General features: G+C 31.8%; 2 protein-coding genes and 1 long non-coding RNA gene across 5 annotated transcripts in view; all 3 read left to right on the top strand.

Annotated features, from left to right (window-relative positions):
* LOC126909028 (uncharacterized) overlaps positions 1 to 1,811 on the top strand; it is a 2,616-nt gene extending 805 nt beyond the window's left edge. The window contains exons 3-7 of one of the 3 annotated variants that reach the window (XR_007704904.1): positions 78 to 174; positions 581 to 630; positions 935 to 1,027; positions 1,333 to 1,471; positions 1,538 to 1,811. This is a non-coding gene — a long non-coding RNA (uncharacterized LOC126909028). Of the gene's footprint in view, positions 1 to 77; positions 175 to 580; positions 661 to 934; positions 1,028 to 1,332; positions 1,477 to 1,537 lie in introns of all 3 variants that reach the window. The other 2 variants (XR_007704902.1, XR_007704903.1) reach the window with 2 other exon arrangements.
* A 2,038-nt stretch (positions 1,812 to 3,849) lies between these two features.
* Positions 3,850 to 4,713, top strand: LOC126909032 (uncharacterized). Its single transcript, XM_050691390.1, has one exon. The coding sequence runs from the start codon at positions 3,850 to 3,852 to the stop codon at positions 4,711 to 4,713; it is 864 nt and encodes a 287-aa protein (XP_050547347.1).
* A 604-nt stretch (positions 4,714 to 5,317) lies between these two features.
* On the top strand, positions 5,318 to 5,833 carry LOC126909031 (uncharacterized). The gene has a single exon (XM_050691389.1). The coding sequence runs from the start codon at positions 5,318 to 5,320 to the stop codon at positions 5,831 to 5,833; it is 516 nt and encodes a 171-aa protein (XP_050547346.1).
* Positions 5,834 to 12,321: the final 6,488 nt, after the last annotated feature.

Raw genomic sequence — 12,321 nt, 5'->3', positions numbered from 1 at the left:
ATAATAATACTGTAGATATATTATTATTATTATTATGGTAAAGTCAGTATTGATTAATTTATTTTTGTAATTTTTAGACTGCGCTCTGTTGTATCTGGACGACCGTGATTGAATAGCAGCTCGACCCAATGGCCAAGAGTGCTGGTTCTGATGAATAACGGATTTATTATGCGGGTAATTCGTTTTTATTTGTTAATTAAAATTACTCGGTCAGTGTTTTATCTATTGGTGACTACACTGTGTGGTGTGTATTGAACAAAACCTTCCTTTTTAAATTTCGTTATTATGTTTATTTATTCACACATATGAACATCTTTGTGGTGTTCTCGAGTATATATTAAAATGTGTAATTGACTATTGTTGTACAGCAGTTGCAATAATAAAGTATTTATTTTTAATGACAGTAATAATCAATGAGTTTTGTAAATTATTTTATTTTTGCAATTGTTATATTTTTTATTTTTTGTTTGTGTGTATTTGTTGTTCCCTTTATGATTATTTTTGAATTATGATAATTTTTAAATTGTTAATATTATTATGAAATGGCAGTATTAATTTAATTTGTGTTTATAATTTTTAGACTGTGCTACCGTTGTGGTGCCAGGATTACAACTAAACTAAATATTTATGGTAGGCATCGCTATTGAATTTATTGCACGGGTAATTTATTTTCATTTGTCAAAAGATATTTATTGCTATAGACTTTTCTTAAAATAGAGTTCATCTTTATACATTTTAATCAATTTACTTTGCATATTTTAATCATTAGTTTGATTTGTATTTCATTTATTGGTGCAATTTGTACTACATCAGTCTATACAATCTCTCTTTCTATACATATATAAATATATTTTTACACTCATATACATTATATTGTAGATATTTTATTATTATTATGGTAATGGCAGTATTAATTTGACTTTGTAATTTTCAGTCTGTGCATCTGTTTTGTCTGGTTGACTGATTGATTAGCAGCCATCTGACCTGAAAAGTGCTGGCTCTAATTCATAATAGTTGTATTACACAGGTAACTGATTTTGACTTATTTTATTTGAAATAAATTTAATTACTTTGCCTGCTTTAATTATTAGGTCGGTCGGTATTTTATTTATTGTTGATAACAATGTAATGTGTACTGCATTGATCAATAAGATCCAAATGTTTTTGATTTTTTTGTACGTGTATATTTATATTCAGTTATGTGATTATTTATAGAATTGTGTGTAATGGAGTTCATCTTATTACATAAACAGCAATGTAGTTTATATGTATATCTTATATGTTCCCATCATGGTAGTGACAGTATTGATTAATGTGATTTGTAAATTTTAGATTGTGTATGGCCTTTGGTAAAGCTACAAAATTTTCACTTCTGTTGTTGTACTCACAATGTGTTGATAGTTCTGTGCTGTTGGTTTTTTTTTTTAGCCAACGCTTGCTCTCCCTTACTGTTCGACATTCCTCCAAAATGGTAGTGTAAGCTTTTCATTAGTTGTTATCTTGGATTTTATTTTCATTTATATTGTTTACTTTTCAGATCGCATGTCAAACCTCGATTCCATAAGATCTTGCTATTGGACAATGGAGGATCTTCACGATTACTACGTGCTGTCTGCTCTCGGAGTTCATTGAAAACATTTATTCCTTTTTTAATTTACTACGTAATTCTTTCACCAATATTATTGTATTGATTTACGTGTGAGTTTCTCATTAAACTGTATTTTTCTAATGATAATTATATCAATTTGTATTCCAAGTACATTACTTCAAAATGAACGAAATTTTTTTATGTGTGTGATCGAGACAATAAAGAAACGTTACTTTTTTTTTATTTTTAAAAGAAACTAATATTTTATGTTTACAATATTTTTTACCATAGGTCGAAAAATAATAGTCTTGGTGTTTTTTAAACTGATTGTTCTATCACGATTTAAATTGCAATTGTTTATTTTTCTTATTATATCGATGATGAATTAATAATAATTACATTAATGCATTCAAATTATATTTCGAGTACTGTATTTTAATATGAATAAAACCTTTTTTTATGTGTGTTGTTGCACAATAATGAAACATGATTTTTCCTATTAATATTACTTTTTTTATTTGAAAAAATAATAATTTTTTATGTGTGCGATATTTTTAAATATTATTATACATTGAATTTCCGATTTGTAATCGTTTTATTTGAATGACAAACAATTCACTATTATATTATTTTAAAATTTACTAGTTCAAATATTTATTTACTTAGCGAATACTTGGAATATTCGTTTTTGCCTACTCCATTAAATACATTCAACGTACTTTATAATTTCGAATACTCTACTTTAACATGAAATATTAATCGGTTTTAGTGAGTATTCCACTTCTTTATATTTCCCTCCACGAACCCGATCAGCGCGCCTTAATCCGTAAACCATCTTCGTAATCTTCTATTACCTATTCGATACAAGTGACCGTGTCATATGACCGCCGCGCAAATGACATACTGTCGCTGATGCCTTTTTCAAGATTGCAGTTGACCGTTATCATTACCGTATGTCGGCGAACAGAGAGGCAGGTAGTTCGGACCGGATGATCAACTGCCTAGCGTCACAGATGGGATCGGTACTACCTACTAGGCTGAAAGGTAATGAGGGTGGCTTGTAGTCTCAACGACGGTCAGTGTTCAGAACCAAGTAGAAGAAGAAGGACGCAGCATATTCCACCTTTTTATATTACATATTTATTTAGTTATTTTTGTTGAAAATTATTTTCTTAAATAAAGCAAGTTGGTTTGTGTTTGATCATTCACTATAAGTAAGTTTGTTTTTATTTTATTGCATAGAATAAATTTGTCTACAATAGACAAATTTATATATAACACAATATTATTTATAGTAACATTTAGAGCAATTCTAAATAAACTAACTGCATGAGTTAACCTGCGCACAGCTACGTTAGGCATAATTCACGTATTCAGGAAGAAATAATTAGAGTATGGTGCCTTAACTATATTTTAATTATTTCAGTTTTATAGTCATCGTTGTCGGCGCACTGCGGTGGTCGACTGATGTCTAGGGTACTCGTGCAAGGCGGTACTCTACTGTTATGTGTCAATGGTACTCTGTGGATACCACGACATGTTAAGTGCTATTTGCGCAATACTCACAGATTAAGCTACACGACGTAACGCATATAAGTATTGTTTAACCAGCATAGGTTACTCATGCAGTTAGGTTATAACGACATTTGATATAGTTTACATATGGTAGAGCTTCATACTCTGTTTATAATATTTTATGATTACAGTCCATTCACGAGTATTAACATTGGTCATCTTCAGGCCGGAAAACATGTCAGAGACAGCATTTGAGAAGACTGTGAAACGGCGTAATCCAGTTATGCGTCAAATTGAATCGATGAGTTTTTATGTATATGAATTCAACGAACGGACAGAAGTGGGCCATGCTCAACTTAAGTATCGTTATGAAAAATTGCGAGAGCTTCAAGCAGAATTTGAATTAATTCAAAACAAAATTGAAGACATTGCTGAAGATGACGAGCAGTTTGTCATAAGACGTAGTGTCGACGATCAGGTTTTTGAATTATTGTCAGTTATATCTGCACAAATGGGCAATTTTGCTGAAACTAGTTCAGCAAAAGATTGTCAGAGTTCCAGTTCAAAGACAACAACTAATAGACGAGTGAAACTGTCAGTTATACTACTGTCTACTTTCAGTAGACGCTATGATGAGTGTTTAACTTTTAGGAACACATTTCGCTCAATGATTCACGACAATAAGGATAATGGAAAAGTTTCATCATCTAAGAGTGGATCTCAAGGGTGAAGCGGGAAAGGTGATAATGTCATTAGAAACAACTGATGACAACTATTCAATTGCATGGAGTTCAATTTGTCAACGTTATCAAAACCGGCGGTTAATTGTAGGCACTCACGTTGCGGAGTTATTCAAGTTGCCAAAGCAGAAGACGGAAACTGCTAGAGGTCTTCAAAAATTAGTCAACAACTTAAATAGTCACATTCGTTCATTGTCATCTTTAGGACAACCAACGGACAAGTGGGACGCCATATTAATTCATTTAGGGACTAGCAAAATACATGCAGTTACTCTGCGTGAATGGAAATGTACACGGACTAACGACGAGCCGCCAACAATAAGTGAGTTTGGAGATTTTCTCAACAAAAGGTGCTTAATTTTAGAATCTGTTGAGGCGGCTAATCATATTAAGTCCAACGCGGAAACTTCACGGGATAAAATAAAGGAGCCAGAGAGAAGGTGTCAATGGTCAAAGGCACTTGTTGTGTATCTAACAGAGAAGCACAGCCGGAAAAAAGGCGTCAAACTGTGTAAGGGTAATCATTGGGTGCATAAGCGTGAAAAATTAGCAACAGGCACAATTGAAGAGAGAGTTCAACAAATTCGTGAGGCCAGGTTGTGTCTAAACTGTCTTCGACCAGGTCACTATGCTGCATTTTGCAAAAATGGCAGTTGCAAATTGTGTGGGAAGGGTCATAACACGCTTATTCACCGAAACAATGAAGTAGCCCAGGTAGAGAAAACTGTAGCAAATGTAGTAAAAGCTGAAGGCGGATCGGTTCTGCTGTCTACAGCGATGGTTCGTGTGGTAAATACACAAACCGGTAAGTCTTATATGGCCAGAGCACTGCTAGATTCTGGTTCGATGTCTAATTTTCTGGCGAATTAGTTGGCAAATTCACTACAACTCTATCAAGAAAAAACTAATCTCACCATCTTCGGAATTGGTAATTCTTTGAACGAGGTCGCGTTCATAATCAAATTCAAGCTACAACTTCGACCTACAAACAGTACATCATTTGTATTACTGAAGGATGTGACAGATCGTATACCGTTAACGTCTGTTCGATTCCTAGTCAAATTCAACTCACAGATCCGAAGTTTAATGAGCCGAGTCATATAGATTTGCTGATAGGCGCAGAACTATTCTTCACGTTGCTCAGGGGAGATCATGTTACATTATCGGACTCTATTACACGTTGCAAAATACGGTGTTTGGTTGGGTAATTGCGGGACGCGTAAACAGTAATGAAAATACAGAAACAAATATTTAGTGTTTCACCGCGATTACACAGCCAGACGAAGATTTAAACACACTTTTGTGTAAGTTCTGGGAGCTTGAAGAACATAATGACGTGGCGATACAAAACTCAAAAATAACAGTGTGTGACAAAATTTATAGAGAAACAACACGGCGAGATACAGACGGACGTTATGTAGTCAATTTATCACTATGCAACGAAATCCTGAAAAATCTCGGCGACATGAAAACAATGGCAATCCGTCGGTTCTATGTATTAGAAAAACGACTAGAATCCTGTCCAGAGACAAAGGCGGCCTATACACTGTTTATGAAGGAGTATGAGGCATTAGGTCATATGTATGAAGAGACAACCGATAAGACAACATTACCAGAAGCATACTTGCCACATAATTGTGTGATAAAGGCAGAGAGTACTACCACCAAACTACACGTTGTTTTTGATGCGTCAGCAAAAAGTACAACGGGCGTCTCACTATATCAATCAATGATGGTCGGCCCAACAGTTCAAGAAGATCTATTCAATATTCTAATCAGGTTCCGGCTACACTGCTATGTTCTAACAGGGGATATTGAGAAAATGTACCGACAAGTTAAAATATGCAAACCGCACCAGCAGTTACAAAAATTCATATGGCGTGATCGACCCACCGAAACATTAAAGACGTATTTTAGCCATCGTAACATATGGTACAAAGGCTGCGCCTTACTTGGCTGTCCGAACCTTGCATCAGCTAGTCGAAGATGAAGGTGATAACTTACCAGTCGCTGACCAAGCAATAAAACGTGACTTTTATGTTGATGATTTATTAACCGGAGCAGACACACTGTCAGAAGCTAGACGCCTGCAACGTGATGTTCGTTCATTATACAAAAAAGACAGTTTTCTATTACTTAAGTGGTGTGCTAACCATACTAGTCTGTTGAGTCATTTACCAGAAAATCTAAAGGGTACCTTTACAAGTTAAATTTTTCGGTCAGTATAGTCGCCAAGGCACTTGAGTACCAGTGACAGATAGTTTACACCATCGATACTCAACCTGCGGCCTACCAATGGTTTTTATGCGGCCCAAACAGAACTCATTGAATGATAAAAAAATATACATTCAAAACTAATATTATAAGATATAAATAGGTATTACCAAAAAATTTATTTGTGTCGTACACGGTTGCGATAAGTATGATTATTTTTCGGAATTTTTACTTTTAATAACGTTTTTGATGTATTTTGTCTTATCTCTAAACTGGCCTTGGCTAGTATGTAAATACANTTTTATTTGAATCAGTAATTATATATATATATATATTTGTTGTGACATTATGGCAGGCGTATCTTCAAAAAACAAACGAAAAATATCTGAAGAAAATAGAATTTTTCAAAACAGTTGGGAAGAAGAATATTTGGTTGTACCAAATAAAAAGGTTTCAGCTACTTGTTTAATCTGTCGAGAAAGTATTATACTTAAAAATTATATTATTCGTCACTATAATACAAAACACGAATCATTTAATAGTACTCATAATCCCGGATCTTTGATAAGACATGAAAAATTAACTTTTTTCATCATTTTTCATCATATTTTCGTCATTGCAACAACAACAAAATGTTATGTCAGTGGCGGTATCATAAGATGCAGCTGTCACAACTGCATCATACGAAATTTGTTTCATACTCGGTAAGGATTTAAAACCTTTTACTGACGCTGAAATAGTGAAAGAATGTTTTATAAATGCTTCCTCCTTACTATTTGATAGATTTAGCAATAAAAATCAAATAATATCGGAAATTAAAAAAATTCAGCTTTCTGATTCTACTTGAATTAGGCGCATAGAAAATATTACTAAACATATTTATAACCGTATTATTGAAGACTTAAAAAATTGTAAATTTTTTAGTTTAGCTTTTGATTCTAGCACTGATATTTCAGCCACATCACAATGTTCTATTTTTGTTAGGTATTGTACTGAACAAAATTCTATTAAAGAAGATTTTTTGAAATTCATTATAATGAAAAATCAAACAAGAGGCATCGATTTCTCGATGTTATTAGTAATTTTCTTGACAACAATGATATTGATATTAAAAAATTGGTTTCTGTGTGCACCGACGGATGTCCATCGATGACCGGATGTGAAAAGGGGTTTATTTCTTTATTGAAAAAAAAATATAATTTAACAAACACATTGTCTTTTCATTGTATTATTCACCAAGAAAACTTGGCAGCACGCATCTCTATTCAAGAAGTAGATTTAGTAATGAAAAACGTAGTAAAACTTGTGAATTACATTCGAGCAAATGAATTAAATCACAGAAAATTTAAGTCTTTTAGAAGAAATGAACAGTAATTATAGTGACGTTCTTTTACATACTTCGGTGCGTTGGCTAATAGAGGTAAAGTACTGTAAAGGTTTTTTGCTTTACGATTAGAAATTAATATATTTTTGCAAAAAAACAACCAATTTGATGAAATTAAAAATAATAATTGGTGGTGCCTTTTAGCTTTTATGTGTGATATCACAGAAAAACTTAATGAACTCAACCGCGGTTTACAGGGTGACAAAAATAGATTTCGCAGATGGCAAATTAAGTTTTTGCTTTTGAAGAGAAGCTGGAAATCTATCATAAGGAAATAGAAAACAAAATACTGCATAATTTCCCTACCCTTTCCAAATTTATACATGATTATATTATCATTTCTCAACCAAACAATATAATAATTTTAAATCATTTAGCTGCCTTATCCAATGAATTAAAAAAAATATTTCAGGACTTAAGAAGTGTGAAAAATTGCTTTTTACTTGTAGAAAATCCTTGGCACTTAGAAATTAATAGTTTAACACAATTAGCTGCATTAATTGTATCTGATATTTCAAAATTATTTGATGAATTTATTGAATTGAAAAATGATACAAATTTGAAAATTACTTTCAAAGAAAAAAGAGAAAAAAAACAATACATAGAATTTTGGAATTTAGTGCCAGAAAAATACAAAACCATACAAAAATGTGCTCACTTTTTGTTAACAATGTTCACATCAATATATTTATGTGAAACTTCATATTCTAAAATGAAATATGAATAGAATGTGTACAGAAATCGGCTTACTGATTCACATCTTGACGACTTGTTAAGAGTAGCATGCAACAGAAAACCAGATATATCCAAAATAATAAAGAATATATCTCAATATCAAAATTCACACTAGTTTAAAATGATTATTTAATGTTTTATAATAAATTTTCAAATGTTCTATACATAATATATAAATGTATATATTATTGCGTAGTGGAAAAAAAATAAAAGTTTGAAAAAAGGGGTGTTAAAAAAATATATTTCCGTATATGATTATTATAATTGTATTACTTATCATAATATAAAAATTTACGCACCATGTACGTTTTTCGATCATATAATCATAAATTATTCACTGAAAAAATAAATAAAATCGCTTTAGAATTTAAAGATGACAAACGGTATCAAATATCCAACAGTCACGATACACTAGCTTGGGGCCATAAAGATATCCCTCCCTCTACTTCGAAATAAATATAAATAATCAAATTTTAGCTATCTCTACCTAGTAACCTAATGTAAATTTGTTATAAATAATTTTATTCATGTGTTATATAACTTTGTAAATTTAAAATTTGTGTATAATTATGTAAGTAATTATTTTGTATATCCCTAATTGTTTAAATTGTTACAAATCTGTTAATTTGTAAATGAAATGTTATATATATTTTTAAATGTAAATAAAGAGAAATGTATTGTTAAGTTTACTATAGTTTTATAAAAAAATTATTTTAAATAAAATTATGTGATAAAAATTAAATATAAGTATTTAAAAATTAAATTATTAATAATAATTTTATTTTCTATCCGATCAACTTTTATTAACTATGATAAATATGCTAATGATGTTTTCTATAGTGTTATCACTTGTACAGCCAACTTAACCTTTTCTATGTATATTTGAAATGTCTTGATCATCGCAAGTTGTCAATGTCGGTTGAAAATGCCATGTGTTGTGATTTTCGTATCCACACGTTTAATCCGTGCTGTAATTCTGATACTGATAATTCACCAATGAAGCTTGTTGTTTTTTCTCTTTTACAATTTTTAATAAATCGTAACACGTATGCCGTAACCCGTTCTACTCGTGAAAACCGTTTGAGAATCGTATCGTCCGTCACTTCTGTGCTGATTAAACTGACTTGTATGCGCCGTTCGGGAATAGGCTCTTCGACTTGGGGTTTAGTATTGTTTGGCTATGTGTCTTCTGGATGTGTTAGCCACTGGCCCACAGAACCAACGTTGGTTTTCAGTCAATTATGAGGCTGAAATTCCCCGACTAATAACATCGGCTGGATTATTCTCTCCTTTGACATATAACTACTCACAACCCGCCGTTCAATCATGAATTTCGCCTACACAATTTGCTATAAATGTTTTCCATGATCGATTACCTTGTTGGTCAGTANACACGATTTGCTATAAATGTTTTCCATGATCGACTACCTTGTTGGTCAGTTATCCATGTTAATGCCACAGTAGAATCACTCCATAAACAGCAACGATTAATTTTCACCACACCCTTTAGTGCCGTCTTTACCTTGTCAAGTAGTCTGGCACCCAGTAACGTGGCACATAATTCTAAACGTGGTATAGTAGTGTTTCGTAATGGGGCTACACGTGATTTCGAACATAACAGTTGACAGTACACGATTGAGTCATCGTTTGTCGAGCATATATATACACATGTGCCGTATGCCAACTCGGACGCGTCGCAAAATACGTGGATTTGAATGCCCCATAACGTTTTCCCATTTTGTTATAATTTTTACATAGACTTTTTTTCAAGATTCTCTAAGCATTTTCCGTATATACAATTTATCATTAATTTAAAAAATTCAATTTCGAAAGTCGACTTGGCTTCTGTACATTTTTTAGTATTTAAATCTATATATACCTTCAACCCAGCCGACTGTTCAAATTTTATTAATTTTATTTTATTTTAACCCTTAGACTAGTGGCCTGTTACAACATTCGATAGTGAGGGATATAATTTTTTTTATCATATAAATCTGGAATTAATTTTTTGAATCTAGAACCAAGAGGTATAATATTCTCCAGGCATAAGGGTAAGTCAGAATGATCGTGATGTAAATTCTCACCGTATTCTAGATCTACATCTAAAATGACCCCTCAATTATTATCATCCGCAATTTTTTATATATCTAAATCATTAATTTCATATTGTGTCATCCATTTAAAATTTCCATATGGAAGATGCTGACTCAGTGGAGCACCATACATATTGTTTGCATCGATGTATAATAAATATGTCGATGGTTTTGAAGAATCATAGTCATCGTAATATTTATTATTACTAAGTAAAATTAAAACTATATTAAAAATATTATTAATTTAAAAAAACTAAAAAATATTAAACTCAAAAGCCACAAAAAAATTAATGAAAAGTCGCGGATACGTATTTCGGAAACAATGTTACCATTATCAACGCTAAACACATACTAATTTTTTTGTGGCTTTTGAGTTTAATATTTTTAATATTTTTTAGTTTTTTTAAATTAATAATATTTTTAATATAGTTTTAATTTTACTTAATCAATTAGCCACAAGTGATCAATTTTTATTATATTTTATTATTACCTTTACTATAAGGAGATGAACATTGAGATATTCCCCCTCAAATCTCATTAATTATAAAGCTAATCATTTCAATATCAGTCATCAATTCCAATTTTACCCGGGTAATTCGCTTCATAGCTTCGAAACTTAATCCGGGTAAAGTTATAATAAGATAAGGATCAAGCCCATAGTTTTTTAAACAAGCACTTCGAAAATTTTCAAAAATATCAGCTAAAAGAAAAACATCAGTTCTTAAATGTAAGTCGGAATAATCCCCCAAAGTTACACATTTAAATTTATCCCAAACTTTTTTTGCGTGGACATAATTCTCGTCTGTTACTTCACTCGTATTCAATTAACTACGGAAGGCGGATTTTGGTGGTAACGTGCATTCGTTCAGTACTACATTTATATCAGTTACATACTCGTATGGGAATACACCCTTACGACACATCAACTTAAATTTTTCATCATCAGAATACATTTTCCTAGTTAATTTAAACTGGTCGAGGGTCAAAGTCTCAGCTAATTTTTCTAACGATGATGGCATAAAATTTAAAGAATCAATAAATTTTATAGTAATCCACTTGTCATTTAATATTTTTACACTTTTTTTATAGACATATATTTTTCGTTTGTTTTAGCTATAACTTCTATTCCGTCGTCACCACCAAAAGCGAGTTCCCCATAAATAAAATGTGAATTATAGTTTTGCATATTATGCACAATTACCGGGACAAATGATGGTATTGAACATTTCAGATTACAATCTCTATGTGCTGAACCTCGATACTCACCCGTTAAGTGACAGTGATCCATAACCTTCTCATGAAAGCGTAGATTACCATTACAAATGTGGCAAGTGACTGCCTTATTATAACTATATTCTTGTTGTGTAATTAAAACTTCTATGGATAGAGGGTTAGAATAAATGTCACTTATACGGATAATATCTTCTCTAAGTCTAGAAATAAACACCTTCATGCAATCACCCCCGCGATATTCCTCCATGCGATTCAAATTTTCGTCATAAGAACATTTAATTAAATAAGAAAAACTATATGGTTCATGGGCTGAAATTCTATTTGAATATGAATTAATTGGATTAGGATCGCATGTAGCAATAGATGTTAAAATACTTTCAAAATCTGCGTAGATTACGTATTCCACAGGGAATTGCATATGGAAATTTTGAAATTGAACTATGTTTTTTGGGGGGGTTGGTAGTATTGTTTTTACTTTCATACAATTATCTTGTTAGTGAGAATTTAACTTATGTTCAGAAAAAAAAAAATAAAAGACAGCCATCGCATAGAAATGTACGTGTCTTTTGTTTAGAAAGCTGCGTAGTTACTAACCGTTCCATGTTAGAAATACAACAAAAATGTCCGAAGGGTTTATCATTTTGATCTAAATATAATAAATTTACGTGTTTGCGGCGTTTATTTTCGGTTAAGTGCAACGGTCTGGAAATTTTTTCGTTGACATAAGTGTAAACATTTACACTTATTTCATTCATTTTTTCAAATTTTTTAATAAGTGTTAGTGCCAATGGGAGTTTTTAACACAGTGTTGTAATGCGG

This window comes from Daktulosphaira vitifoliae, unplaced genomic scaffold (assembly GCF_025091365.1).
Source record: "Daktulosphaira vitifoliae isolate Bord-2020 unplaced genomic scaffold, ASM2509136v1 Scaffold_81, whole genome shotgun sequence".
NCBI classification, from domain to species: Eukaryota; Metazoa; Arthropoda; class Insecta; order Hemiptera; family Phylloxeridae; genus Daktulosphaira; species Daktulosphaira vitifoliae.
This window is presented reverse-complemented; position numbering and strand designations above follow the sequence as displayed.

Bases quoted from the DNA above. Each gene is read 5' to 3' on its own strand.
- LOC126909032 (XM_050691390.1), top strand. From the start codon at position 3,850: ATGTCATTAGAAACAACTGATGACAACTATTCAATTGCATGGAGTTCA.
- LOC126909031 (XM_050691389.1), top strand. From the start codon at position 5,318: ATGGCAATCCGTCGGTTCTATGTATTAGAAAAACGACTAGAATCCTGT.